Consider the following 27,459-nt stretch of genomic DNA (forward strand, 5'->3'; position numbering starts at 1 on the left):
TCTCCTTCGTGACCACCATCTCATATTGGGGGATCCGGGACGGTAAGGGACCCCTGCAGTCCCCTGAGCTGAGGCTAGTAGGGGCAGAGACTATGAGGCAAGCAGCACATCGACCCAGACCTCCTTAGGACCGCCCGGCCACCCAGCAAGCAAGTGAGCGGCGGCGGCAGAGCGAGAGGCTGGAGATAAAGGGCCACAGTGGATCACTGGGGATCACCCACAGCAACTCCTGAGGACCCTAGCCAGGCTGAGGGGTCATGATGGACCTCCAGACTCACAGACACACACCACCACGGATGCGCCAGGCTTCATAACACTGACACACTGAGATTGGACCAGCGACAGCATCACACGCTGCCACGGCCCAGCAATACAGACACCCCCTCCCATCCCCACGCAGAAATAACTGGTAACTCTGAAACTGACACAGACGGTGACACACACAAGTGGGGGCACCCATCCTCAAACACCCAAGACAGCCCAGACCTGCAGGGACGGATCTGGAGAGGACACTGCTGTTGGTGGCCTCTGCACATTTTCCCCACCCCCACAGGGACACCCTCTCCTCTCCACATACGCACACACAGAACCACCAGCAAACATAGCTGCCATACCCCCAGCTCCAGACCTGGCAAACCCGGCACCTTCTGCAGCTCCTTCATGGGTGGGAAGAGCTTAGCCAACCTCCAATGGAGCCTCGGTGAAGCCAAGTGTTCATAGGGGAAAGGGTCTGGCCTGGCATGACCCCCACCAGTCTCCCCACTCAGCTGGGTGATGTTCTCTGGTCTGGATTCTGGGGACCCTTGGTGGAACCATGGAGCAACTGACAACCCTTACACTGCCTGGAGATCCTGGAGCCATGGAACCATGGGCACTGCCTGCCTGGCAGAGCTGGACTCAGGTCCAAGGGTGCAAACCTGAAGATGCAGGTCCAAGCATTGCTGATTCTCTGACAGCTCTGCAGGCTAGAGGACCGAAGTCTGAGGAGAGTTCTGAGCCTGAGGGAGCCCAGAGCCCTGGGCCTGTTGGGAATACTGACCCGGAAGGAGCAGAGGCTGGGCTGCCCAGGCTGAGGCAGCAAGCATTGAGCTCTGGGTGTAGCTGCCCCAGGCTAAAGGATGAAGAGGCACAAACTTTTCAGGTAAGGGAGCTGAGGAGGGCTGTAAGGTGGACCAGGCATGACCTGTGGCCTCCCTGCCCACATCTCTTGTCTGGACCTGTCTCTATCTATGAGTCTTTCTCTGTGACTATCTGTCCTTCCTTCATTGGACAGGAATCTCAATCGTTTCATTCTCCCCCAGCCATCCATGTGCCTCTTCTTTTTGCTTGCCTGTCTACATCTGACCCTGCCCCTCCATGTGTCTCTCTGATTGTCAGCTGTGTCTCCTTTTCTATGAGTCTGTCAGTTTTGTGGGGCTGGAAGATGTGGGGATATGGAGGTAGGCTCAGTGCTGGGCTGACCCAAGGTCTGGGTGGGTGTGAGTGGTAGAAGACAGAGGAAGCAGGACTTTAGGGGGAGGCAGAGGACTCTGAGGACCATAAGGAGTCTAGAGGGATGGGGACTGGGGCTTGTGTTGGCATTGCCTATGAGAAGAAGACGGGCAGAGTGGCAAGGATAGAAAAATAGCAGGCAAAACCTAGACTGAGGGGGAGGGAGGGAGACTGCCACTGAAGGCAGGGAGGGCTGGACAGTCCCTTCTTTTTAGGCCCCTATGCCCCTCGCTGAAAGCCTGGGACATGAGAGAGAACCTTCTCATCTCCTTGGACTACAGAGCAGAGATGCTTCCACATGGAGGCTCTGATTGGGTGGATCTCTGAGGCACTATACCTGGTCCTTTCCCATGCCAGGCCAAATTGAACATGGGCTTCAGGGATAGGCCCAACCTGGAGCTGCTGAGGGCCCTGGGGGAGCTGCAGCAACGCTGTGCCATCCTTAAGGAGGAAAACCAGATGCTGGTGAGGCCTGGAGAGTGGGGTCTCCCTCACCCTGATTACCCTATAAACATCTCTCCAAGAGGGGGCCACATGGGGGTGACATAACCCCAAACCCCAGACCCAGTGGACCCTTGCTTAGCATGGTCAAGAGTCCCACTGTGTGTCCAGGCTCTAGCCTAGGGCCTGGGCAGAAGGACTGGGTCTGTGGGGTGCCTCCTACATGGGTCCAATTCTGGTTGACCCCTTTGTCAGAGAAAAAGCAGCTTTCCTGAGACCGAAGAGAAGGTACGAAGGCTGAAGCGGAAGAACGCAGAGCTGGCAGTCATTGCCAAGCGCCTGGAGGAGAGGGCCCAGAAGCTGCAGGAAACTAACCTGAGGGTGGTGAGGACAGGAGGCTGCTGGGTGGAGGCTTGTGTGACTAGGAGAACCAGGGCTGGGCCACTGGACTGGGTTTGGGAGTCATAGACTCTACCCAGGAAAGCAGGAATCCATGGGCTGGATAGGTGGGACAAATGGGCGTGGAGGAAGTTGAAGGCTTTTGGAGCTACGGAGGGAGAGAGTGGTGGGTAGGGAGGTTCCTGAGCAGACAGGGAGCAGAATTCGGGATTACCACGTGCTGGTGCTGGCTGCAGCCTCCTGGCTGAGCTCATCTGCGGTGTAGAGCTGGAGTGGGGGCAGGGAGAAGACCCATCATAGTGGCAGCCCTGAATTAGCATCCTTTGCGCCTAAACTAAGATGTGCAGTTAACGCTTTCGATCCTGCTTGGGGACTGCTGGGATGGGATTCAGTTAGGATACTGTTCCTCTGAGATCCAAGACTTGGTTTCATCCTTTCTTCCTTTGGAAGTCATGGAGTGGGAGGTGTGCCCCAGCCCTCAGTGACTTTTGGCTTTACCCCTCTGGCTAGGTGAGTGCTCCTGTGCCTGGATCCGGGGCCAGTTTGGAGTTGTGCCGGAAGGCTTTAGCCCGCCAGAGAGCCCGGGACCTCAGTGAGACAGCCAGTGCACTGCTGGCCAAGGACAAACAGATTGCTGCCTTGCAGCGGGAGTGCAGGGAGCTGCAGGCCAGGCTCACCCTGGTGGGCAAGGTGCGAAGGGGCCCTGGTCTGCCCTTCCAGCTCAGTCCTACGTAAGAATGTCTGCTTGGAGTGTGGGATGTGGACCAGATGTTAATGAGATGCAAATGAAACAGAGAGGTGGAGGCTGCTGGGGAGTAGGTTCCCCTGGCAACCGCCCAGGTGGGAGAGGGATGAGGAAGCGTGAACGAAAGGGGGTGGAGCCATGAGTCCCAGACCCGGACATTCCTGTGCTCCAGACTTGAGGCTGTATGCCTGTGGATCTGGCTGTACGAATCTACACATACTTCACACTTGTGTGAAGGAGTGTTCACGAGGCATTTAGCACAGTGCAGGCACACCGCGAGCATCTAGTAAATGAATTTGCTGTGAATGCCTGCGCATGGGCTAGGGGAGGCATGCGGCTTGCATACTCGTGCGTATATGACCTGGCGTATCTGCATGGGAAGATGAGCACTTTTCCCAGCTGCCGAACCTCTCCAGTGCGGTGGAGAGGGGGCTATGTTGGAGATTCCCAGGGGGAGGCAGGGGTTAGGTCTGACTTTACTGGTTGCCCCACCCCAGGAAGGTCCCCAGTGGCTCCACGTGCGGGACTTCGATCGGTTGCTGCGCGAGTCCCAGCGGGAGGTGCTGCGACTGCAGCGGCAGATCGCCCTGCGCAACCAGCGGGAGCCGCCCCGGCAGCCCCGGCCCCCAGGTCCCACTGTCCCCTCCAGACCAGGGGCGCCGGCCCCAGGGGCCCCGGGAGAGGTGAGTGCTGGCGCCAGGGCAGCTGTGTGCGTGTGCGCCGAAGAGGGATTGGGGTGACCCCGTGATCTCCTCCTGCACCGCGCTCAGTGCGCGACCCCGAAGTGACGTGCGCACTCGCTCCAGGTCTAGGGAGCCTTTCCTACCCGGGGACACAGACTTATCCAAGCCTCCTGCTCTCGTACCTGCGCCACGCCCTCCCCTGGGAGTTCTGGGGTTCCGCCCTCTGCTGGCCTGCGCCCCAAGGGGCCATCCTAACCGCCCCTGCCGCGTTGCCAGTGGTACAGCCCGGCTGCAAATCCCTGGTTGTCCAGGCAGCCACCGGGGCCCAGCCCGCGCCTCCTCCTTCTGCCACCGCGGTAGAGTGGGACGCCCCCTTCTGTGTCCACCCGCCGGCCAGGCCTGGCCCGGGTTACCCCGGGGGGCGGTGCATCCAACTCGGTTCCAGGTATGGGCGACCTCCACTAAGCGCGAGGCTAAGCAGCCCCTGTCCCGAGGGCCAGGGACCCACCCTGAATCCCCCCAGAACCTAGGGGTCTTGCTCCTCTCCATCACCCTAGGTAGGCAGCATTTAGGTTCGCCTCTTTCTGGGAAGAGGGGTGAGAAGAGGGACCCAATAGTGACGAAAACCTGGGGGGGGGCGTTGATGCTACTTATACTGCACCTCAGTCTGACCTATGGAGGGAGACGCACCTCCCATCAAGACCGCCCCTCCAAAGTTTGCAGGGATAAATGGGAGGTTGATGGAGGGGCTTTCTGGGGAGGCCAGGAGGGTCTGGCCAGGCTTACCCCGCTCTAGGCCAAACCCAGGTTGAGGTGATCCAGAGCCCTCGCTCTAGGAACACCACATACATCCCCCGGGACCCAAGCAACCTACTAGTTCTCTATCAGTTGCTGAAGGACGCCCAGGACAGTTACTGAGTACGAGCAGGGCAGCTGCTGAAAGCTAAAAAGGGAAAGCTTTGGCCTGGATAAAGGACCCATCTCCCAGGACACCCGTGGGTCCTGGGATCTCAAAGCACTAGGGCTCACAGACACAGGGATGCAGACTCTACCCTTGCATATCAGCTGGAGGTGTTAGGGGAGGTCAGCAGACAGCAGCCTTCTCCCCCTTCCTAGGCAGGGATCTCATGGCTGACCTGGCTGTGAGGTAGGAACCTCCCAAGGACAGGCTAGGCTGGGGGCAGGCTGCCCTGGAGCCCTGTTCTCAGGTGCCAGCCCCCTGCCCCTGGGCATTTCCAGGCCATACCCCAGGATGATGTGGACAGCCTGCTGGTGTTCCTAGGGGAGCCAAAGAAGCAGCAGAGGGTACAGCAGCTGGTAAGTCCTAGGTTAAATGCTGGAGGAAGCCTACTGTGGGCAGCTCTGCCTTTCTCCCTGAGAAGCTCTCGGTTCTGACCCTACAGGAATCTGAGCTCAGCAAGAAGAGAAAGAAATGCGAGAGCCTGGAGCAGGAAGCCCGGAAAAAGCAGAGGCAATGTGAGGAGCTGGTGAGCTCTTGAGGGGGGCAGCTCCCTGCTCTCTCCCAGGCCGGCCAGGTTGTGGGCTCCCTCACTCTGCTCCTATCCCTCTTGTTCTTGTGCTTTCCTTTCCTGGCCACTGCAGATTTCCAAGGGAGGCCTTGCTCAGTAGGGTAGAGTCCTCCACGTGAGGAGGACAGAAAAGTGGGTGCTAGACCCATCCTCAGAGTTTGTCTGTTTCCCAGGAACTACAGCTGAGAGCAGCCCAGAATGAGAATGCCCGCCTTGTGGAGGAGAACTCCCGGCTCAGTGGGACAGCCACCGAGAAGGAGCAGGTCTGTCTCCTGCCCTGTTGCTGGAGAGGGCTGTGCTCCAGTGAGGCCCAAAGGCCTACTCTGGGGTTGAGTTTGAATGGAACTATCCCTCTTTGGCAAGTTTCTCACAAGTTTAGCTCCCTGTCAATGTCCCCTCTTCAGGTGGAGTGGGAGAATGCAGAGCTGAGGGGCCAGCTTCTGGGGGTGACACAAGAGAGGGACAAAGCCCTTCAAAAGAGCCAGGGCCTACAGAGCAAGCTGGAGAGCCTGGAGCAGGTGCTGAAGGTGAGAGGCTGTGTAGGTGGCACAGGGAGAAGGTAGGACAGCAGACTAGGCCTCATGTGGACACTGGGTGTGAAATGTAGTTCTGGTGCTGCCTGTTGTTTGCCTTATCTAGCCTCAGTTTCCTTTTTAATAGAGGGCATCTGGAGCAGGTGGTAACTGAGGTTCCCTCATCTTCGATCTGTGAAAATGGTGGGATGGTAGGCTCTGGCCTTGACTCAGAGTCCTGTGTTTCAGCACATGCGGGAGGTGGCCCAGCGGAGGCAGCAGCTGGAGGTGGAGCATGAGCAGGCTCGGCTCAGTCTGCAGGAGAAGCAGGAGGAGGTCCGGAGGCTGCAGCAGGTGGGAGCAGGAGCAAGGGATGGGAGAATGTTAGACTGCTGCACCCCAGTTTCACCATCCGATCATCGAACAAGCATTTTCTGTGTACCCACTGTGTGTTAAACACTGGGGAGACAGTGGGGAAAAATCCAGGTCCCTCACCAGTCATCCACCCAGGAATGAGACGTTTCAGACCCTGACAAGTACAATGGCAGAGATGAACAGGGTGATATGATGAGGGGTGACTGAAGTGGGGTGAGGAGCCACTGTGGGAAGGTCATCTGGGGGGCTTTTCTGAGGAGGTGACAACTTACCTCAGGGATGAGAAGGAGTCAGCCAGGAGAGCCAGAGCAGAGCAGGCCAGGTAGGGAGACTAAATGTGTGAATGCTCTGTGGCCAAGAAGAGCTGGAGGCCCAGAATGCAGCAAGGGATGGGCAGAGTAGAGTGGCAGGGGCTAGGCCTTAAAGGCCATGGGAAGTTTGCATTTTTGTCTCTGTGAGCAGTTAGAGGATGTCCAAAGACTCTAGGCCAGGCGTGGGGCCCATGCCTGAATCCCAGCACTCTTCAGTAGCCAGAGGTAGGAAGATCCTGAGTTGGAGGCCTGTGTGGGTGATACCCTGTCTCAAAAAACCAAGGGGGGATGGAATCCATTCTAAGCAGGGGAGTGACATGATCTGATTCATAATTTCACAAGATCACATTGACAGGATGGATACTGTACATGGCATCCAGCAGGTGATCAGATGACTGTGGTCCAGGAGGGTACAGCTAACAATGGAGGTGGACAAGTGGATGGATTTGAAATACAGTTTGGGGTTAGAATTAGAGGACCCCTTCTGAATCACCCTTTAGCTCTGGGAGAATGGAGCTTTTCACACCTCACTCCCATCCCAGGAAGTAAAGGCTATAAGGGCATGTTTGTTTGCTTTCTATTGCTGTGATAAATACCATGCTCAAAAGCAAGTTAGGGGAAGAAAGGGTTTATTTCAGCTTACACTCCCAGGTCACAGACCATCGTTGAAAGAAGTCAGAACAGGAACTCAAGAAGGAACTGAAACAGACCATGGAGGAACAATGCTTACTGGCTCGTTCACTCACTAGCTTATGGTCTTTTTTTGTGTGTGTGTGACAGGATCTTACTATGCAACTACATACATAGCCTTGGCTGGCCTGGAACTCACTATGTAGACCAGGCTGGTTTCAAAATCAGAGAGATCCTTTTACCTCTGCCTTTGCCTCCTGAGTGCTGTGATTAAAGGCATGTACCACCATGCCCAACCCTAAATTTGCTTTCTTATACAGCCCAAGGCTATCTCCTTACAGATGGTACCACCCTTAGTGGCCTGGGCCCTCCTACACCACTCAAGACAGTCTCCCCACAGACATGCCCACAGGCCAGTCTGATCAAGGCAATCCTTCACTTGAGGTTCCCTTTTCCCAGTGACTCCAGGTTGCATCAAGTTGACAATAAAAACTAACCAGGACAGGGCAACAACTTTGGGAGGCAGAGCTCATCTCTGAGTTCTGCTTTGGCAAGTTTGGGTGGTATGCTAAGACATTCAAACAGAGATCACAGATTGTTGGACATGAGTCGGGAGCTATGGGAACGTTGGCTTTGGAGGTACTTAGAGTCATTAATAAGATGCATTTAGAAGAGAACAGAGAAGATAAAGTAGCCTGTATCCAGGGGCACCCTGACATTCTAGGAGGGTGGAAGACAAGGGGCAGGGAATGAGACTCAGAAAGAGCCACAGGCAGGTAGGAAGGAAGCTATCCATCAGGAGGGTGAATGTCCCAGAAACCGCACCAGTCTATAGGTGACCCCTCGGCCTTGGGCTTCCCAGACCCTTTCTCCTTTCCTCTCTACCCTACTCTGTCTCTCCTTGTCCTTCCTGCCCACCTTCCCTTCCTCATAACTCCCTCTTCTCCACCCTGGTTCTGTTCTGCATGCTTCCCTTCCAGCATTTTGCTCTTCCTATCTGCAGGCCCAGGCAGCAGCCAAGAGGGAACATGAAGGGGCCATGCAGCTACTGGAGGTAGGGGTCCTGCAGCTGACAACTGGGGGACTTCAGACGGAGTATGGAGAAGTGGGAGGGAGTGGAAGGAGGGCCCTGAAATGCTCTAAGGCCTTGGGGAACCCTCTCCATCATTGGCCTATTTCTTAGGTTGGGATGCACAGAGATGGGGGCTCTTGAGTCTTGTAGTTGTAGACCCTCCCATTGCCACTTACCTCAGAGACTGACCTCATCCTGAAATATCTTTTTATCGGGAGTTGCTCAGTCAGCCCAGGGCACTGATGGGGTAGTATCCACTGAAGTCCCCTTTTCTTCCCTCTCTGGGATATTGACCCAAGGAGCTAAGGGTTCTAACTTCTCTTCTGTGCTTTCCTTCTCCACAAGTCTACCTTGGATTCCATGCAGGTACAGTCTCCTTACCCCCTCCCACTCCTGATCATCCCCTTCCCACATCTCTCCCATATCCCTTTCCTCAGGCTCCAACTCCGATGTCCAACAGAGGGGGCATCACTGATTGCAGACCTGAGACTCCATAGATATGCTGGAGGTCCTACAGGACATGTGGGCTGTCCCCTCTTCTCAGACCTGCTACTGGCTGTGATAGGCACAGGGCCTTCCCTCCTGTCATCTCAGATCATGAGGAAGTTCGTCACCAGTTGACTCATGCCCCTCGTGATATTGTCAGTGGGAGAGCCCCTGGTCTAGGGACTTGCCTGGTACCTGAGAAAAGGTCATGAGAACCGGCCCATTCTATCCCTAACTTCCCATGGAACCTCTCACCCACCTCTCTGAGGGAAGGGCCACTGCCTATGGGAGAGTAACGAGGGGTAGCTCTAAGAAAACTCCTGAGTCGTTGTTGTTGGTAATGGTTGGTGGGAATATCTCTTTAGCCTATAAAGTGGATAAAGTGTCCTGAGGCAATGGTATCACTGCCCTGGGCCTGAGGGTGGGTGAGTGTATGGCAGGTTCAGGCTGGTGTGTGTGTGTGTGTGTGTGTGTGTGTGTGCACGTATGATCTGAAGCCCAGCATGGGGCTATGTAGAGCTGGCTAGCACTGTGCAGCTTTTCTGGGCTTGGTAACTCATGGTGAGTCTTGGCCCAGGCCCGGGTTCGAGAGCTTGAGGGCCAGTGCCGCAGCCAAACCGAGCGCTTCAGCCTTCTGGCACAGGAGCTCCAGGCCTTCCGTCTGCACCCAGGACCCCTGGATCTACTTACTTCTGCCCTGGGCTGTAGTGCCCTTGGGGACCATCCACCACCCCATTGCTGCTGTTCTACCCCTCAGCCCTGTCAGGCGTCCGGCCCCAAAGGTAAGGTGTATCTCAGTGACATTGGCCTGGAATCCCCAGGCCTGCAGCTTTTGTATAGTGAAAGTAGTTCAGGGTCAGAGAAGGCCAGCAGCATGCCATCCAAAGTCACACAGTAAGTTCAAGACATACTTGGTTAGAGCCAAGATCTCAGGACATTGTTCCTCCCCCTCTAACTGGGAGTTGGGCCCTAACAGTATCAGGGTTTAAGGAAAAGTCAGGCATTGGAGGTCAGTCAGATCTACTGGTCTTGGCTCTATTCCCTGACCAGACAATTTGAGTTTCAACATGTTGCTTAACCTCTCTGAGCTGTAAGCCAGGGAAAGCTCAATGCATTTCACCAAGTGCCCTGAGGACCTTGTAAAATAATGTATATAAATCACCCACACCTCTGCCTAGCAAGTTCCTTGCCAAGTATTTCTTTAGGAAATCTGGCTACAGAGGTCAGGTGCCCACATCCAAGAAATGCCAACCAGTTCCCCCAGCTATTCCTCCCATCTTCTCTTTAGACACTGACCTCCCACCGGGCTCCCCAGGACACTGCACCCCAAAGTCTTCTGAGCTTGCACTTGCCACCCTTACTGGGGTTCCTCGAAGAACAGCCAAGAAAGCAGAGTCTCTCTCTAACTCCTCTCGCTCTGAGTCCATCCACAACAGCCCCAAGTCATGCCCGACACCAGAGGTCAGTGCTGTGCCAGGGGCCTTAGGTTCAGGTGTTGGCTTGGGGAAGGAGCAGAGGTGGGCCCTGACCTCTTATGAAAGTTGAGTGGCCTCGGATCCCAAGCTGGGACATCAAAGGCCTGTGGGTTCTTCCAGTGGGCAGGAGCTCAGGTGGAGCCTGCTGTCCAGGGTGCACTTGCCAGTGTTCCCCTCAGAGGTCCAGGGAGGTCTTAGAACCCTCGGCTAGATGAGAATACACTTTGGAGCCTGGATCTGCGAATTGAATTTGTTCATAAGTGCATCTGTAGTGGAAGCAGTTGATTATATGAGAAAGCGCACAAGCTCCCAGATTCAGATCCCAGCTTTGTGTTAAGGAAGTCACACACAATGTCTCTGGGCTTTGGTTTCCTTATCTGAATATTGAGGATAATAAAACCTGCCTTGTAAGCTTGTAAGGATTTCATGAAAAGTAATAGCTGATGAGGATCACCCAGGAGACCCTAAACATGGCAGCTGTGGTCATCACTAAGATCACTCACAGCTCTTCTGATTGCCTTGTCCCACTTTCTACCCATGAACCCCCAAAAGTGGAGAGGACTCAGTTCCATGCATCTTCTGCCCCCTCGTGGTACTGAGTGGTGGTGCTGTCTTTGGGTGAGATCTGGGGGCTGCTTAAGGGTCACTTGCTCCCAATAGAGAAGTTCCAAGCTCCAGGGTTGAAGTACTGAGGCACTATCTCAGGGATAGAGGAGGCTTCTCCAACCCCCCTTCCTCCTTGCTTCCAGCTCTTTACAAATGACCTGTTTTGCTGTGTTTCTGTCTTAAGAAGCCACACTACCATTGATGCCTACTGACATGGCCACCACTCAGGTTCGGGAGGTCTTATTTCATGAGTTGGAACCAAGGGAAGGGGCCAAGCTGTTCTCACACCCCGGCACTAGAACAGCTGTGTGCTCCACAGACCTCCTGGCTCCAATATTGGTTTAGAGATTTGCTGGGGCTCACTGTCATTGGCCTTGCAGTGTGTGCCCTTCTCAAAGCTAGATCCTCTGCCTGCTGTGTCTTGGGTGTTGGACCTTGAGCCCTGGGGAGGAAACATCTCTTTCTGCTTGCCCAGGTGGACACAGCCAGTGAGGTGGAGGAATTGGAGGTAGACAGCATCTCCCTGCTCCCAGCAGCTCCTGAGGGCAACTCGGGAGGAGCCAGAATCCAAGTCTTCCTAGCACGCTATAGGTGGGTCTCTTGTTCACCCTGCCAGCATTAGCATTGGGGGACATAGAGGTCAGAGTTCAATGAAGATGGAGACCTCTGGAAGTAGTGGAAGTTGGTATAAGGGTCCAGCTGGACATGTGCTTATAACATAGTTGAGCCAAGGCTCACACAGTGAATACGCTTCTTGGCTTCAGTAGAAACTAGGTCTCCAGGAAAGGCTTAGGAAGTGACCGAGAGAAGCTAGATGTGGACATGCAATGTCAGCCGCTGCATTCTTCCTCCCTTGTGACTCCCCCAACAGCTATAACCCCTTTGAGGGTCCCAATGAGAACCCAGAGGCGGAGCTTCCACTGACAGCTGGTGAATACATCTACATCTATGGTAACATGGACGAGGACGGCTTTTTTGAAGGTAGGATGGTAATAGAGATCACCCTATCCATTCTCTTGCCTTTAATATCTTATTCCCAAAGACCTGCCCTCCTAGTCCTGCTCCTCAGAACACTCAGTCCACCTAAATTGGACTGAGTTAGGGACTGTTCTGAGACTTGTGGTAGCCAGTGGGGAAAGAGAAAGTGACTTAGCCCCAAACAAGCCAGGCCAGGGCACAACCAGTCCAGATGATGAAAAGTATGTCACAGGGTGTTTTGGCTGGATTCACTTTTGTGCTGGTAGACAGAGCAGTATTCAACAATGTGACAGTTGGGGTCAGGCTACGGTCTCTAGTCAGATATGGGCAGGAGCGGACCAGTTTCAGATTTCAGACAGTCTGAGCAGGTGGTAAGCAGGTGTCAGGGTCCAAGCAGGGCTAAACTTCAAGGATGTTCTCCAGGTCTTAAAAGGAACCACAGGGCTCACCATTCAGAGACAGATGCCCTATCAAGACTGGGTCATCGGGAACAGCTCCAGAAGGAATGGTCGCAGGAGGCTCCTCTAGGGTGTTCCTGGTTTGGGCCTCAAACTGTATCCGTCAGCAGTGGAGAGGAAAGATACTGGGATAAGGCACGCTCAGGATGTGGCAAAGGCCACACACTGTGTGTAGAGATTTAAGAAAGGGGTCAGATCTGAGTGTGGAACACCAAAAGCTTTGGAGCCTGCTCATTCCCTTTCCCTGGCCCTGGGCCTGCTAGTTGAGCGACTTCTGGGAATGTTGGTACCTGGCTTTGTAGCCCAAACAGCTAAACTCCCCATAAGGGTAGATTCTAAAGAAGAAGATTAATGGCTTCCAGAATCATACTTAATTTGGTTTCGTTTGTTTGGTTTGGTTTTGAGTACTGGGGCTTGTAAGTACTTTAACACTGAGCTAGCTCCCCATTTTACTCTATGTAAGACAGGATCTCATAGGCTTCCCAGACTAGCCTTGTACTTGCTAATACCCAGGTTGGCCTTGAACTTTTGATCTTCTTGCCTCATTCTCCCAAGTAACTGGGATTACAGTCCTGTGCCACCAGTCTGGGTGATCATGTTTTAATGAAAACAGATGCCACCATTTTTTGAAAGGGGCAGTGAAAGCATAAGATTATATCTCAGTTAACTAGAATTTGTACTGTGTGGTCTCAGGGAGATTGGGATAGATTTAAAGGAATGTAGATAACTAGATGTCCAGGCCATATTTATGTCCAATTTTTGTAAGGGACTGTATACTTTGTGGCTGGTCCCCACTGCACTGTTTTGAGTGGCATGAGCTTTAGGGGCCTGACTCTGGCCTAGGCTCCTGCTCCTGCCTTGCAGGTTGCAGATGCATGTGGTGTGAACCCTCCCACCTTTCTTCCTATGCTCCATAGTGGTGGTATTTACATTATCATCAAGGCTGTCTTGAGAAATATTATTAGCTGAGTAGCTTCAAACAACAGACACCAGTTCTCTAGAATAGTCCAGGACTGAGGTGTTAGCAGGGCTGTGTTCCCTTGGAGGCTCTAGGGAAATCGCATTCCTTCTCTCTTTCAACTTCCAGTGGCTCCAGGTGTTCCTTGGCTTATGGCCACATAACTCCAATCTCTCTATCTGTAGTCACATTGCCTCCTCCTCTCTTTAGTGTCTTTCCAATATGTTTTTTTTTTTTTTTTTTTTTTTTGGTCTTTTTGAGACAGGGTCTCCCTGTAGCCCCAGCTGACCTGGAATTCACTATGTAGACCAGGCTGGCCTTGAACTCACAGAGCTCCGCCTGCCTCTGCCTCCCAAGTGCTGGGACTACAGGCTTGTACCACCACGCCCAGCTCCAGTGTGCCTTTTTTAAGGACACTTGCTATTAAGTTAGAGCCCATCTGGATCATCTAGAATAAAGATCCTTAGCTTAATTATAGACTCTTTTTTCCAGGTTAGGCCACGTTCTCAGGTTCCAGGAATTGGTACATGGTCCTGTTTGGGGTGGCCACCATTCAGCCCACTACGGTGTTTATTATACTATTTAACTTATTGAGAGTCCTGGTTGTTTCTTCAAATGGCCTTCGTTTTTCTTTCAATATCAGCAGAAAGAGAGGGGAGGGACACAGAGTAATCCTGGGGACATGCCGGGCACCCTGAAACTCAGCCCTACCTTCTGCTTCCCCTTCTTTACAAAGGGACTCTGCAGCCCCCACTGTCTGCTCCCTGAGAATTGATTTTTTTCAAATTGTCTGTGGCATGGCATGTGTTTACCCAGCTTCTTTCCCCCCTTGATGCCTCTTAAGTGGCCAACAAATGTTTTTAAAAACTCTCATCACAGTCACATCTTCAGGACTGACACAGATAACAAAGACCTACTGGGCACTGCTTGGGTTGATGCAAGCCATGCTCCTGGGTATAGGTCTGTGGGTCCTGACCCCTTCTAGAACCCCCAGGTGACTCTTTTCTGGCACTTCTCCTCTTACCCTGAAGAGGTTATTCTTTTTCTCTCTTTGTGGATGTCTGTTTTTCACAAAAGCAAGTTGAGGAGTCCCACGGCCTCCTCAAGCCTGTATAAAATCTCCTACAATAGAACATTTTTCCTTCCCCCTTCTTCCCTTCCTTCCCTCTCTTCTTGTTTATAAAACAGGATCTTGTGTAGCCCAAGTTGGCCCTCAACTCGTTATGTAGCCAAGGATGACCTTGAACTCCTGGTCCTCTTGCCTCCATGTAATATTGTACCCAGATCTCTTAAAAATATTAATTTATTCACTGACAATTTCATACATGTATATAATACACTCTGGTCACACTCATCCCTCCAGCCTCTCCTCCTACCCACCAACATCCCCTATCCTCCCACGGAGTCTTCATCTCACTTTCGGATTTTTGTTTTTGCTTTGTGACCCACTAGGTTTAACCAGGGCCACTTGTGTGGGCATGGGTACGAAGCTGTCCTCTGGCTACATCACCGAAGACAACAGCTTCCTGTCCTTGAGCAGCCATTCACTCCCCTGGGTGGGGTGGGGCAGGGTCCCACAATTTCTCTCCCTCCCCCTCTTTATTGAGATAGATTCTCACTTTGTAATCCAGTCTAGCCTCAACTTCCCAACCTCCTGCCTCTGACCTGCCAAAAATTGGGTTTGTAGGCATATGGCACCACTTGCAGCTACTTAAGCTTTTTACTATGAAAGTTTTCAAATGTGTAGAAAACATCAGCGGTGGGGGTACTGGAGATGTAGCTCAGTTGCTTGCTAACCAGGCACAAAGCCCTGGGTTTGATCCCCAATACTGCCTAAAACCCTGAGTGCATAAAAACTTGTAATCCTAGCACTTTTGAGGTAGTGGTAGGAGGATCAGAAGTTCAAGGTTATCCTTGGCTACATAGTGAGTTTGAGGCCAGCCTGGGCAATGTGGAATCCTGTCACAAAAAAACAAAGCAAAACAAAATATCAAAGACTACTACAATGAAAGCCATCATAGACTTTACAGTTGTTTATACCCTGCCATATCTGCTCTCTCTGTACATAGGTTAAACAGAACTATTGTGAAATGAGTTATAACTGGGCATGGTGGCACACACCTTTAATCCCAATCCCAGCACTCGGGAGACAGAGGCAGATGGATCTCTGTGAGGCAGAGGCCAGCTGCGAGCCTGCTCTGCATAGCGAGTTCCAGGCCATCTGGGGCTACAGAGAGACCCTGTCTCAAAAGAAAAATATAAAAAGTTGTAGATATCGTGACCTTTTCCCTAGAAATACTTCAGCATTCCTTGATTTAGAACATGGACACTGTCATAGGTCTTGGCAGCACCAGTGTCACCTGGGATCTGCTCAGAATTGCTGAAGCTTAACACCTCAGGGCATATTTAGAATTTGCATTAAAAAAAAAAAAAACACCAAAAAACTGCAGGGAATTCATACCCACGTTAAAACTGGGGCTACAGAGAGACCCTGTCTCAAAAGAAAAATATAAAAAGTTGTAGATATCGTGACCTTTTCCCTAGAAATACTTCAGCATTCCTTGATTTAGAACATGGACACTGTCATAGGTCTTGGCAGCACCAGTGTCACCTGGGATCTGCTCAGAATTGCTGAAGCTTAACACCTCAGGGCATATTTAGAATTTGCATTAAAAAAAAAAAAACACCAAAACACTGCAGGGAATTCATACGCACGTTAAAATTTAAGAAGCACTGTCCTATATAACAAAAATCCCATGCTCACACCCACAAAAGTCAACAGTAGTTCGCCAGTTCAGCTGTCTTTGGTCTTTTAAAATCATTGACAGGTAAAAGTTGACTTAAATCAGATTATGAAATTCACAAGCCACCATTGCTAAAATGTACTTACTGGAGCAGCTTTTCTTTACTTCCTTTCCATCTGTCTTCCCTTTCCCTACCTCTTCCTGTCCTCCCTCTGCCAGGGGAGCTCATGGATGGCCGAAGGGGTCTGGTCCCCTCCAATTTTGTAGAGCGCGTATCTGATGATGACCTCCTGACCTCCCTCCCTCGGGAGCTGGCTGATTTGTCACACAGCTCTGGGCCTGAACTCAGTTTCCTGAGCGGAGGTGGGGGTGGCAGCAGCTGTGGGGGCCAGAGCAGCGGAGGACATAGCCAACCCAGACCAGAGGAGGAGGCTGCAGGGGATGAACTCAGTCTGAGCCCCCCACCTGAGGGTCTGGGTGAGCCCCTGGCTGTGCCTTACCCCCGCCGTCTCGTGGTCCTCAAACAGCTAGCCCACAGTGTAGTGCTGGCCTGGGAGCTGCCACCTGAGAGAGTAGATCTTCGTGGCTTCCATATCTTTGTCAACGGGGAGCTGCATCAGGCACTGGGACCTGGGGCACCCCCAAAAGCTGTGCTTGAAAACTTGGACCTGCGGGCTGGGCCCTTCCATGTTTCTGTCCAGGCCCTGACCAGCAGAGGCAGCTCTGACCCTCTGCGTTGTTGCCTGACTGTGGGTGCTGGCACTGGGGTTGTACCCAGCCAGCTACAGATCCATCGGTTGACAGCCACATCTGCTGAGATCACATGGGTGCCCAGCAATAGCAACTTGACCCATGCCATCTACCTCAATGGGGAAGAGCGCCCACCTGCCCGTCCCAGCACCTACTGGGCCACCTTCTGCCACCTGCGGCCTGGCACGCTCTATCAAGCTCGAGTAGAGGCTCAGATCCCACTGCGAGGGACCTGGGAACCAGGCTGGGAGAGGCCAGAGCAGTGTGCCGCCACTCTGCAGTTCACCACACTCCCGGCAGGTATGCATGTGCGGGCACTGATGTCCATAATACTTGGGCCATGTGTGACAGGGAAGACTGGCCCTGTGTGCATTCTCAGGAGAGTGACTGCCATCACTATGGAACAGTGTCTAACATTGTTTTGTCTTGTGCCTCTTGTCTCCCAGGCCCACCTGATGCCCCTCTAGATGTACAGATTGAACCAGGGCCCTCCGCTGGAATCTTGATGATCAGTTGGCTCCCCGTCACCATTGATGCTGCCGGCACCTCCAATGGTGTCCGGGTCACAGGCTATGCCATCTATGCTGATGGGCAGAAGGTATGGCCTGGGCAGGCCAGCTGCCTGTACCCAGGGGGAAGGATGTGGGTCCCTTCTTGCTATGCTTAGAAGCCTATCTCCTTGACCTGGCAGAGATGCCCAGTCCCTGGTCTTTGGGCATTATTTGGTAGATTGATTGAGAGCATGAGCATTGGCTGCCCATTAGGGACTGAGGAACTGCTTCTGCTCTGAAGCCATGTGGTAGGGAGGACTGAGTGAAATAGGTATGTGAAAGCCTTGGCACATGGCTGGCAGGATGTCAGCAGCCCTTGTCACCATGTCCTCACACTTGGCTATCTCAGCCTCCCTTCCTCCCATGTTCCTTCTTTGTCACAGATGATGGAGGTGGCTTCCCCCACAGCAGGCAGCGTGCTGGTAGAGATATCCCAGCTGCAGCTACTGCAGGCATGCCGTGAGGTGACTGTGCGCACTATGTCACCCCATGGCGAGTCGGCTGACTCCATCCCGGCCCCTGTTGCTCCAGCCCTGGCTCCTGTCTGCCAGCCAGCTGTGATGTCCTGCCCCTCACCACGACCAAGCCTAGAGGTCAGAACACCCCTTGCTCCAGCCTCCCCAGGGCCTGGGGATCCCAGCTCTCCTCTCCGACACCCTGCTCCTCATGGAACTCAAGAGTCCCCAGCAAGTCTTTCTGTGGAGATGTCCAAAGGACCCCAAGAGGAACCTCCAGTCCCTTGCTCTCAGGTACTCAATCTGTGTGGAGGGAATCAGGTGCAAGATGAGAGACAGGTTGGAGTTTGGTTCCTTTCTCAGTGCCATCTATTTCAGGAAGAGGCCGGGGCAGCTATGCTGGATGCCTCAGAGGAGAGGAGGACCAGTGAGCCAACCCTGGGCCAGGGAGGCCTGGGCCTTGTGGCTTCCTCTCTGGCTAAGCAAGAAGTAGACTGGACTTCAGGAGACTCTGGACACAAACCTTGCTCCACTCAAGGAGCATTGGCCCAGAGGGCACTGAGTACTGAGTCCTGCCATGGAGGAGATCTGGGCTCGGGGCTGGGACCTGGAGCTGAGGTAGGGTTTGGGGGCTTGCCATCCACCTTACAGAGTCAAGGCTTGCCTCCCTTCCCCTCTCCTTGTGGTCTGGCTCTGACACCTTTTTTTTGTTGTGTCTCTGCTTCTTTGATTTTTCTTCCTTGATTTTCCTGTCCCATTTGCCCCCCTCTCTTACCCTCTACTTTATCATTGTGTGTACCTGCTTTCTGGCTGGTTTTTTCTTCCTCTTCCAAGAGACCCATTCTGATACAGGCAGCTGACCCTGCCTAGAACCCTTCTTCCTGTGTTTCTTCCCTGTGTCTCTTCTTTTTTCCTTTGATGTCATTTAATTTCTTTTTTTGAGACAGGGTCTTATTCTGCAGCCCAGCCTGGCCTATAGCGTAGGCGGGCCATCAACCTGTCAACCTCCTGCCTCAGATTTCTGAGCACTGGGATACAGGCTTAATCTCCTGTCTTGATTCATATAGAAAGAAGACACATCAGAGCTTGGAGTCTGCCTGGTGAACTCCTTTGTAGATCATGGCCGCAACTCAGACTTATCCGATATCCAGGAGGAGGAAGAAGAGGAAGAGGAGGAAGAGGACATCGGCTCCAGGGCTCATTCCTTCCAGAAGCAGGTTGCTGGCAACAGCATCAGGGAGAATGGAGTCAAGGTAACAGGGTGGGGAGAGGTTGGCCGGCCCCAGACCTCAGGCTTCAAGGGCCTCCACTCCCATGGCAGCTGCTCCAGCCGCCACTGAGCACCAGCAACATTCTAGGTGTGTGGCCTGGATCCCGTACTAAGCATTGGATTTCGTGAAGAGGCTCAGGACCTTTTTTATCCTGTAGGGAAGGGGAGGAGAGCTCTCTCCACGCTTTCTCTCTAGCCTCCTAGATGTAACACCCAGTACTGGGAAGCAGGTGCCCTCTGAAAGCCTTGTGCTGGGAGCCTCTTGGGAGGGAACCAGAAGTCATCCATATGACAGGCCTTGCTTGCTCCCCCATCCTCCTGCCCCAGAGGCACTGGTGCCTCATCCACAGTTCAGCCTGGACGTAGGTGTGACTTTGGGCCAGCCACTTCCCTTCTGGTTCTTTCTTCTTGGCAGAAGCTGAGGGAGGGCTGGGGGTGTGGCCCTAACCCCCGTCCTCATTTGAGGGCAAAGGTTCCCGACCTCTCTTCTCCACGGACCTCTCCTCCCTGCCGCTCTCTTCTCCCCACTCCCAGCCCCAGCCAGACCCCTTTTGTGAGACTGACAGCGACGAGGAGATCTTGGAGCAGATCCTGGAGCTGCCTCTCCAGCAGTTCTGCAGCAAGAAGCTCTTCAGCATCCCTGAGGAGGAAGAAGAGGAGGACGAGGAGGAAGGGGAGGAGGAGAAACCAGGGCCCTGCTCTTCTTCCCAAGACCCTACCCGGCCTGAACTTGCATTGCTAGGGTTGGGCTGTGAAAGCAGTCAGTCCCAGGGACCTGGTCTGTGTCCCTTGTCTCCTGAGCCCTCCAGGGCCAGGGACCACCTGGAGGACATGCCCGGAGTAGTTGGTGGAAGCAGCCGGAGGAGAGGAGGTGGCTCCCCTGAGAAGCCCTCAAGCCGCAAGAGACCTCTGGATCCCGGAGAACACTGCAGCCGGCTCCTTGGCAATGGCGGGCCCCAGACCTCTGCTCGGCCAGGCCTCCCACGGGAGAAGGGTGTCCTCCCTGTGATTGAGGGCACCAGGGGTGGACTGGAAGCTGGTGGGAGAGGGCGGCCGGGCCTTTCCCGGAGGTGCCCTCGAGGTCTGGCTCCAGAAGCCAGCCTGGTCAGCTGCCTCTCCCCAAAATGTTTGGAGATCAGCATTGAGTATGATTCTGAGGATGAGCAGGAGGTGGGCAGCGGGGGCATCAGCCTCACCAGCTCCTGCTACCCCACAGATGGGGAGGCCTGGGGCACAGCGCCTGTAGGAAGGCCCAGGGGACCTCTGAAGTTCAATTCAGGCCCCAACCCCTACGTGCACCTCCCAGCCTGGGAGAAAGGGGAACCAGAGTGGAGAGGCCGCAGTGCACCTGGCAGAACCAAGGAGCCACCCTCCCGGGTCTGTGCCCACTCCCCACTCTGGGCAGCCGCCTGCCTGCTGCCGCCTGGTGGCTCTGCTTGCTGCCCACCAGCCACTCCCATTCCACGCTGCCACTTCCATCAGCAGAGGTGGGGCTGGGCCTCCGGGCTCCCTCACCTGTCTCCTCCCACCTACATTCCACTGCTTTGCTGCTTCTGTTGAACGGAACTGGGATGCACAATATTCTGTTATCACTGGCAGCCACACGCCACCTTGGGCAGGGTGGCCCTTTCCTCTGAGTAGCTAGCTATGTCTTCAGGACACTTGACTGTGATGCCATGTTCAGAGTCACCAGCCCTGATGCTGATGGGAGACTGTCTTCTTAAACGCTCCTTGGCCACCTCAAGCCCCTCTACTGCACTCATCTTCTGGGGGGAGGCGGGAGTCTCCCGCCCTTCCTTCCACGGTGGGGATGTCTGGTGCCTCAGTGAGGCTGGGCCAGGCCCCTGGAGAGGAATGCTGTGCTCCTGTTCTGCTGTGCCGCTTATGCTGCTGCTGGGGCAGAGCTGGGGCTCGAGGGCCACCCCCAGGATGGTGTGTCACTTCTGCCATCTGTTACCCTCTCTTTGCAGGCAACAGAAACTGGGGAGCCCAGAGGGCGGGACAACTCTGGGTGGAGGGGACCCCAGAGGAGAGGGACCCGGGTGCCTAGGCCTGGTGCTACTGACATGGGTAAGTACCTAATGGGGGCTGGACCAGACTCAGGGAGCCTTTCTCCATCTTGGATGCTCACCGAGTTACTGCCCTGTCCCCAACCCTCTCCTCAGCCTCTCCAAGGAGCCCTCCAGAAGCACCAACTCATCAAGATATACCTGTGAGGGTCTTTGTGGCTCTGTTTGACTATGATCCCGTGTCAATGTCACCCAACCCTGATGCTGGAGAAGAGGAGCTTCCCTTCAGGGAGGGTCAGATCCTGAAGGTGACTAACTCGCCCCCTGGGCCTAGAGCTCATCTCTAGCCAGCATCCTGCCTCCTTCTATCTCCTTCCTGCATAGAATTGGGGAAGGGTCAGAACATGGCTCTGGGAAGACCCTGTGTCTTCCACTTCTAGCTGTGTAGCTTGGAGCAGATTGTAGCACCTCTCTGGATCTCACTTTCCTCACTGGTAGAATGGGAATGGTACTGGTGACCTCATAGTCTCTGTGGAGTGAATGATTCAAGGTATACACGGCACTGATTTGCACACGGTCAGCACAATGGGACTGTTTGCTGCTAACGTTACCATTTTTATAATTCCTCCAAGTATTGATGGAAGGCCTTTTGCTGTTCTCTGAAGTTGGGGAGATCAGTCTGGGGTGCCCTGAGGGAAAGGCCATGTAAAGAGTGGGAGGTAATGATTCAGAGAAAGGTGTTTTCTCATCTCCTCTTGGTCCCAAGTCTTTGCTGTTTTCTCCTCTTTTCTGCCCCACAATCTATAGCAAAGAACATTCTTCTGCAGTTCCAAGTGGGGTGCCGCCAGGTTTCAGGGCTGGGAAGCAGGGAGTGGGCAGAACTGATCTTGAAACAACTGATCTTTGCTTCCAGGTGTTTGGGGACAAAGATGCTGATGGCTTCTACTGGGGTGAAGGTGGGGGCCGCACAGGCTACATCCCCTGCAACATGGTAGCTGAGGTGGCTGTGGACAGTTCAGCGAGGAGACAGCAGCTGCTGCAACGGGGTTTCCTGTCTCCAGATGTTCTCACTGAGGGCTCAGGTATGATCTGCTGCTGTCCCTCGCCCCTCACCCACCACCCTGGGTCTAACCCAATCCCATCCCGAGAGAATTGTGTTGTCTGGGATGGTTCAGGTGCCTCATTTACCCTGAATTTAGCAGAGTCACTCAAACCTGGCAGAGAGTAAAGCCAGCATGCCTTCCCCTTCACCTCCTTGCAGCTCACCCTGGGTAAAGGCCTGTTTAAGAGACTATAATGATGCTAACCACGTCTTTTGAGCCCTAGAAGTGAGCTTGGCTCTTATTTCAGATGTGAAATGAGGCTCTTAAGAACTGAGCTCAGGGGTTAGGGATGTGGCTTAGTGGTAGAGCACTTGCCAATATGCAAGGCCCTGGGTTTGATTCTCTGGACTACAAAGCAAAACAATAACAGATTCCACAAGAACACTGGCAGTAGCCTCTAGTCTGTCCTATTCCCCCACTCTACTTGCCTTTCTCAATCAGGAAATGGTCCCTTTGTGTATCCCACAGCCCGCACAACTGGGCCTCCCCCAAAGCCCCGCCGCGCCAAGAAAGGTAAGACCCCATCCTCCTGTGATGCCTGTGACCACATGTGTGGGTTGGTGGTGGGGTGGCAGTGTGACTCTCTGAAGAGATACCTGCGGGATTTTGAACAGATAAATGAACTAGAGGAAACCCCCACCCACATCCTCCTCATGTTGTGGGGACTTCATTGTGGCTATAAATTCTGTGCACACTGAAGGATGTCACTGGTTCTGGGCCTTTGCTTACTATGGAAACAAAGGGTTGTGCTGATGAACTTTCTGAGCATGCTTCTTCCTATGTCCTTTGTGGGAGGGTGCGCATTCTGCCTGCCCTGCACCAGTCCATAGGATGAGGCAGGCAGGGCTCAGAGGCACATTCTCTTTACAGCAGAGTTGGAAGGCCCAATCCAGCCCTGTCTAGGTGAGGAACCATCTCTGGGTAAGGGTGTCTGGGGAAAGAGGTGGGATGGGGCAGGCCCCCTATACTCTCCTAGCTGCAACAGTGGGATGGTGGGGAATGGGGGATGTCATCGGATTTTAATGCCGAAGACAGTCTATGAAAGGAGTTCTTGGGAGTCTTGAATCTTCTTCCTTCCCTCTGCAGGCCCTCCCAAACTCATCCCCTCTGCTGGCCTGAAGGCCTCCCGGCTTATGGTGGCTGCATTTGACTACAACCCCCGGGAAAACTCCCCCAATATGGATGTGGAGGTGGGAACCCTCAGATGATGCCAAGTAATGGGGAGGGAGTGGCAGGACTTTCCCAGGTCTGACGTCTGCCTCTTGCTCTCTCTACAGGCAGAGCTGCCCTTCAAGGCAGGGGATGTCATTACTGTGTTTGGGAATATGGACGATGATGGTTTCTACTATGTGAGAATACTGTGGGGGAAGGTGCACGGCCCTCCACTTGGGTAGGGGGATAAGCAAGGGATCCTGACAGAATCCTCGGGGAATGAGGCCTGGGTTACTCAGCAGTGATGTTGGCCACAGGCTGTTCCCTGGGGGTCTCAAGGTCAAGGGGACAGGGATGGGAAATTCTTCCTTGTCTTAATCTCATCAGACATCTCCTCCCCAGGGGGAACTGAATGGACAAAGGGGTCTGGTTCCATCGAACTTTCTGGAGGGCCCTGGGCCTGAGGCTGGTGGCCTGGAGCCTGGGACACCCCAGGCTGAGAGTCAGGTCAGTGAGGAGCTGGGCGCCCAACTCAGCATTTAATCTCTACCCTGCTGGTATGGTGGAGCCAGGACGGTATGGTAGGATGATCTCAGGAGGCTGAATCTATAATACAGAGGAACACCGTGTGCCCCAGCACAGGAAGGTTCCACTGGGCCACCTCTACCTAGTATACACCCCTGTCTGCAGACCAGTGATGGCTGAGACCCTGAACCCCAGGGTCATCCTACCTGACTGTTGATACCCAGAGGTTGATGCAAGAGAGGAGCCCTGTAGGAAAGGACCTCTGCCACTAGCCAGCGATTCAAGGTGTTCCCACCCTGCTAGGTCTTCCTGCCTCTGATATGCCTTTTGAAGTCAGTTGCCCAGCAAAGCCTAGCTTCCTGGGTTCTCATTTCTTACCTCTCCTTGGGGTGGGTGGGTAGGATAGAATTAAGTTTCTAGCCTCAGAGAGCAGGACGAGGAGACCAAACTCCAACTAGAAAACCCAAGTCTTCCATATGCAGCAGTCTCAAACTCGAAGGCTGTGCCAAACAGGGACCACCTGGAACCTAGGTCAGCTGGTAGTTGGTGGAGCTCATGCAGGTCTGTCGGTAACCTATCTCCTCTCTTTGTTCCCTGTTCTCAGAGAACGAGAAGGAGAAGAGTCCAGTGCTAGATGGAAATAGATATTTGTAGAGAGAGCAACATGTAAGTGGGGACACTGGTCCCTGTGTTCCATGCAACCCTCACTCCTCCCCACCTCACCATAACCAGACAGCACCCCTTTGTCTCAAATGGAACCAACCTGACTTTTCGGCTTTCTTCAGGGAATGAGGGAGGGGGAGCTCTTGCCATGAGCCAGATGTGGGTGTGGAGTCACCCTCCCTCTCCCCACTCCCTTGCCTTGCCTCTACCCTGGGCAGTGCCAGCTAGCTGTCATAGGAGAACATGTCATCTTAGCGTTTGACATCACACCTTAGCTGACTCCTTATATTCCATAACATATGCAGCTTATGGAACATTGTGTGGTACCTGTGTTATTACTCAGTGGTATTATGATACTGTATGGCTATGGTAATGATAATATTGTGATTATTATTAGTGACAGGAAGATGATACAGTCATGTCACCAGTAATAATAGCCTTCCCACCCTGCTCTTCTGTGTTTTGACCCGTTAGACTAGAATCAGACACTTGCTTTTGTTTCTGTCTCTTAAATTTCTCTGCTTAGAAGATAAAAGAGAGAGCTTGAATAGTTGAAATCTCTAGGCCACCTCAAGCCATTCTTCTGTGGGGCTCAGAGAGCCCCTCCTTTTGTTTCACCAGCCACCCTGTCCCTCTCAGGAAAGACCTGAGACTTCCAGTGGCCATGAGCCTTGGTGGTGGCCATTGACCTCCAGGCCTGGGCAGATTCACTCTGTGGCCTCCTTTTGTTTCCCCTGTCACCTCACCCAGGGCTGTGGTGGTGGTATCAGCAATGGGTTTAGTTGTATACTCAGTCCCTCACCTGTGGTCTGGGCTCCGTGGTTGATCCTGGCTGGAAGCTTGCTATGCCTTGGCAGCAGTGGGGGCTGGAGAGAGAGAATAGAGGGCATGCAGTTTGGTAAGAGTCAACAGAGATGTGTCCTGGTCCAGGTGGGGCTCAGTTAGAAGGAGCTTCCTAGTGGTCCCCCTGTTTGTCCAACTTTTTGGCTTTAGGCCGCCAAGGAGCACTGTCTGATTGGGCCTCAGACAGAAGGAGCAGCTCAGAGTTGCACATGGAGTTAGGAGGAAAGTTGGCAAGAAGGTATTTGATGAAGGGCTGCCTCTCTAGTGATGCCCTTGTCTGAGAGTGACATCTGGGCCTAGCCTCCCTCTGATCCCATTTAGGGTAAAGTCTCATCTCTTTGTGGAACAGGCCCTGGCTTGGCTCTCTGAAGGCCCCTGGGGCATTGTATACACTGGGTTGATAGGGATACTCCATCTTTTTGTCTGTGAGGTGCTGTAGTCACCACCTTTCCCAGAGGGGACAGCTGCCTCTAAGTGTCCTTTTTCTTGCTCTTCCTTCCTGGGGACCGAGTTGACATGTGGGAAATGGGAGGCCAGCTGAGTACCTGCAGTACGAAGGGAAGGGGCTCACCCAGGGCCACAAGCAAAGCTGAGACTCTGTTCCATGGGACTTCCTCATACAAGGCTCTCCCATGGGACTTCCTTATGCAGAGCCTTCCCATGGGACTTCCTCATGCAGGGCTCCCTCATCGTCATCCCCACTCACTTGCATGCTATGTGTGTCTGGGGCAAGGTGTCGAGGTGAGGCTTTCTGTCACAGGTTGGTAACAGGAGGGCAAAAATATTGGTCGGGGGGAGCTGGCCCTGGCCTTACCCTTCTTTCTTACATTCCAGGACTGGGGCAGTATCATACAAGGGCCTCCAGGGCCCCCAGGCTGGCACTATGCCTCTAACCTTGGAAACCCTCCCACGACCAAACTGGGGGAGACACAGGGCACAGCTGAGAAGGTTCGAGGTCTCCTCTCCAAGGGAAAGGAACTCCTCAGAAAGCTGGGCTCCAGAAAGGAGTGAAGCTGTCACCCATCCTTCAGGCAGAAGTAGCCCCTGGAGGCTCCAGGTCAACTGGATGGCTGGGCAGGGAAGTCCGACTGATCCGGAACTCCTGTTCTCTGAACAAACTCTGGCACTCAGAGGGATCCAAGGGACCTGGTGAGGGCGAGGCTACATGAGTGCTTAGGGAAGAGTCCTCTAGATGGGCCCATTCCTCTTCCAGAAGGGAACTGAGCCCCAAAGTAAGCAACCAAGTACCAAGCACTGGCAGACCAGAACTGGACCCATGCCCCTCAACTCCCAGTCTGCCTACTTTATCTATTCCTAGTTTCCTACCATGTGCTCTACTGATCCTTCCTTACTATCAGGACAGGAGACATGGGCTGCTCTTCTGATGGCTCTGGCTGACCTGCTCATGTCTTCCCTCCCCGGAGGAACGTTTGCACTGGAGTGTCCCCAGGGACAACGGCAGAGCCCTGTATATATGTACATATTCAGTGCCTCAGTCCAGCTCCTCCATCTCACTTCACCGCACAGGCCTGGGGAGGAGAAAGGCCATGCCAAAGCTGGCCTGACCCCACCCCACAGTGCTCCATCCCTCCCTGCCTGGGCCACCTGGCCTCTGTGTCATCCCATCCCCCAAACCCGGGGGAGGAGGGCAGGGGGCAGAAAGCAGGAGTTGGGTTTGCCTTATTTTGCTCATTGGATTCAACTTCTCTTTTGCATCACTTTCTTTGGGCCCCTGTGGGGGTCCAGGGAATGAGGGAAAAGGACAGATTTATGCAGCTATTTTCATACATTTCCCTGTTCAGAGTGCGTAGGGGGTTCTCCACCCGCACCCTAACCATTCTGCCCCTCTGGCTGGGTGAGTCTTTGCATGTTTCCTTTGCTGTGGTGGGAGATTGTTTGACTGTATCCCCACCTCTACCTTGGTTTCCAAGGGTGTGGAATGGTGGGGGCATTTGTTTAAAAAGACATTTTATTATAATAAAGTCTATTTTCACAAAATCTATGCTGGACTCTGCCTGGGCAAAGGACTTCTTGGAGGGGTGGGCCATGCTGATGGCTTTGGATTCATGACTTTAATACTCAGAAGTCATATACAAAGGGTAGCTGGGGCAAAAACTAATGAACACCAAGTGGCTCTTGAATTCCATTTCCTGAGGAGATTTGGCAGCTTCCCAATCCCCTTGGCTAGGTATGGGGCAGGAGGCTGGTGGAGGAGAGAAAACTTAGAAAGCGAACAGAGGAACTA

General features: G+C 53.5%; 1 protein-coding gene across 15 annotated transcripts; it reads left to right on the top strand.

Moving 5' to 3' along the window:
- Tspoap1 (TSPO associated protein 1) lies at positions 1 to 27,202 on the top strand. Of its 15 annotated transcripts, none has more exons than XM_008842701.3 (32): positions 1 to 1,141; positions 1,849 to 1,956; positions 2,188 to 2,316; positions 2,842 to 3,021; positions 3,574 to 3,759; positions 4,999 to 5,076; positions 5,163 to 5,246; positions 5,462 to 5,551; positions 5,693 to 5,815; positions 6,050 to 6,154; positions 8,120 to 8,170; positions 8,534 to 8,554; positions 9,252 to 9,456; positions 9,963 to 10,135; positions 11,231 to 11,346; positions 11,627 to 11,736; positions 16,113 to 16,943; positions 17,090 to 17,241; positions 17,578 to 17,943; positions 18,028 to 18,267; positions 18,717 to 18,902; positions 19,454 to 20,296; positions 20,890 to 20,989; positions 21,085 to 21,236; positions 21,842 to 22,010; positions 22,473 to 22,544; positions 22,902 to 22,934; positions 23,118 to 23,221; positions 23,309 to 23,380; positions 23,586 to 23,690; positions 24,313 to 24,374; positions 26,049 to 26,184. In XM_008842701.3, the coding sequence occupies exons 1-31, from the start codon at positions 815 to 817 to the stop codon at positions 24,340 to 24,342; spliced, it is 5,541 nt and encodes a 1,846-aa protein (XP_008840923.1). In that variant the 5' UTR covers positions 1 to 814; the 3' UTR covers positions 24,343 to 24,374; positions 26,049 to 26,184. The 15 variants fall into 15 exon arrangements, with proteins under 15 accessions (XP_008840923.1, XP_008840924.1, XP_008840919.1 ...); XM_008842702.3 differs by having other exon boundaries at positions 22,500 to 22,544; XM_008842697.3 differs by lacking the exon at positions 24,313 to 24,374 and having other exon boundaries at positions 26,049 to 27,202.
- The last annotated feature ends 257 nt before the right edge of the window (positions 27,203 to 27,459 follow it).

The sequence above is a fragment of the Nannospalax galili genome, unplaced genomic scaffold (assembly GCF_000622305.1).
Source record: "Nannospalax galili isolate Female #2095 unplaced genomic scaffold, S.galili_v1.0 scaffold879, whole genome shotgun sequence".
NCBI classification, from domain to species: Eukaryota; Metazoa; Chordata; class Mammalia; order Rodentia; family Spalacidae; genus Nannospalax; species Nannospalax galili.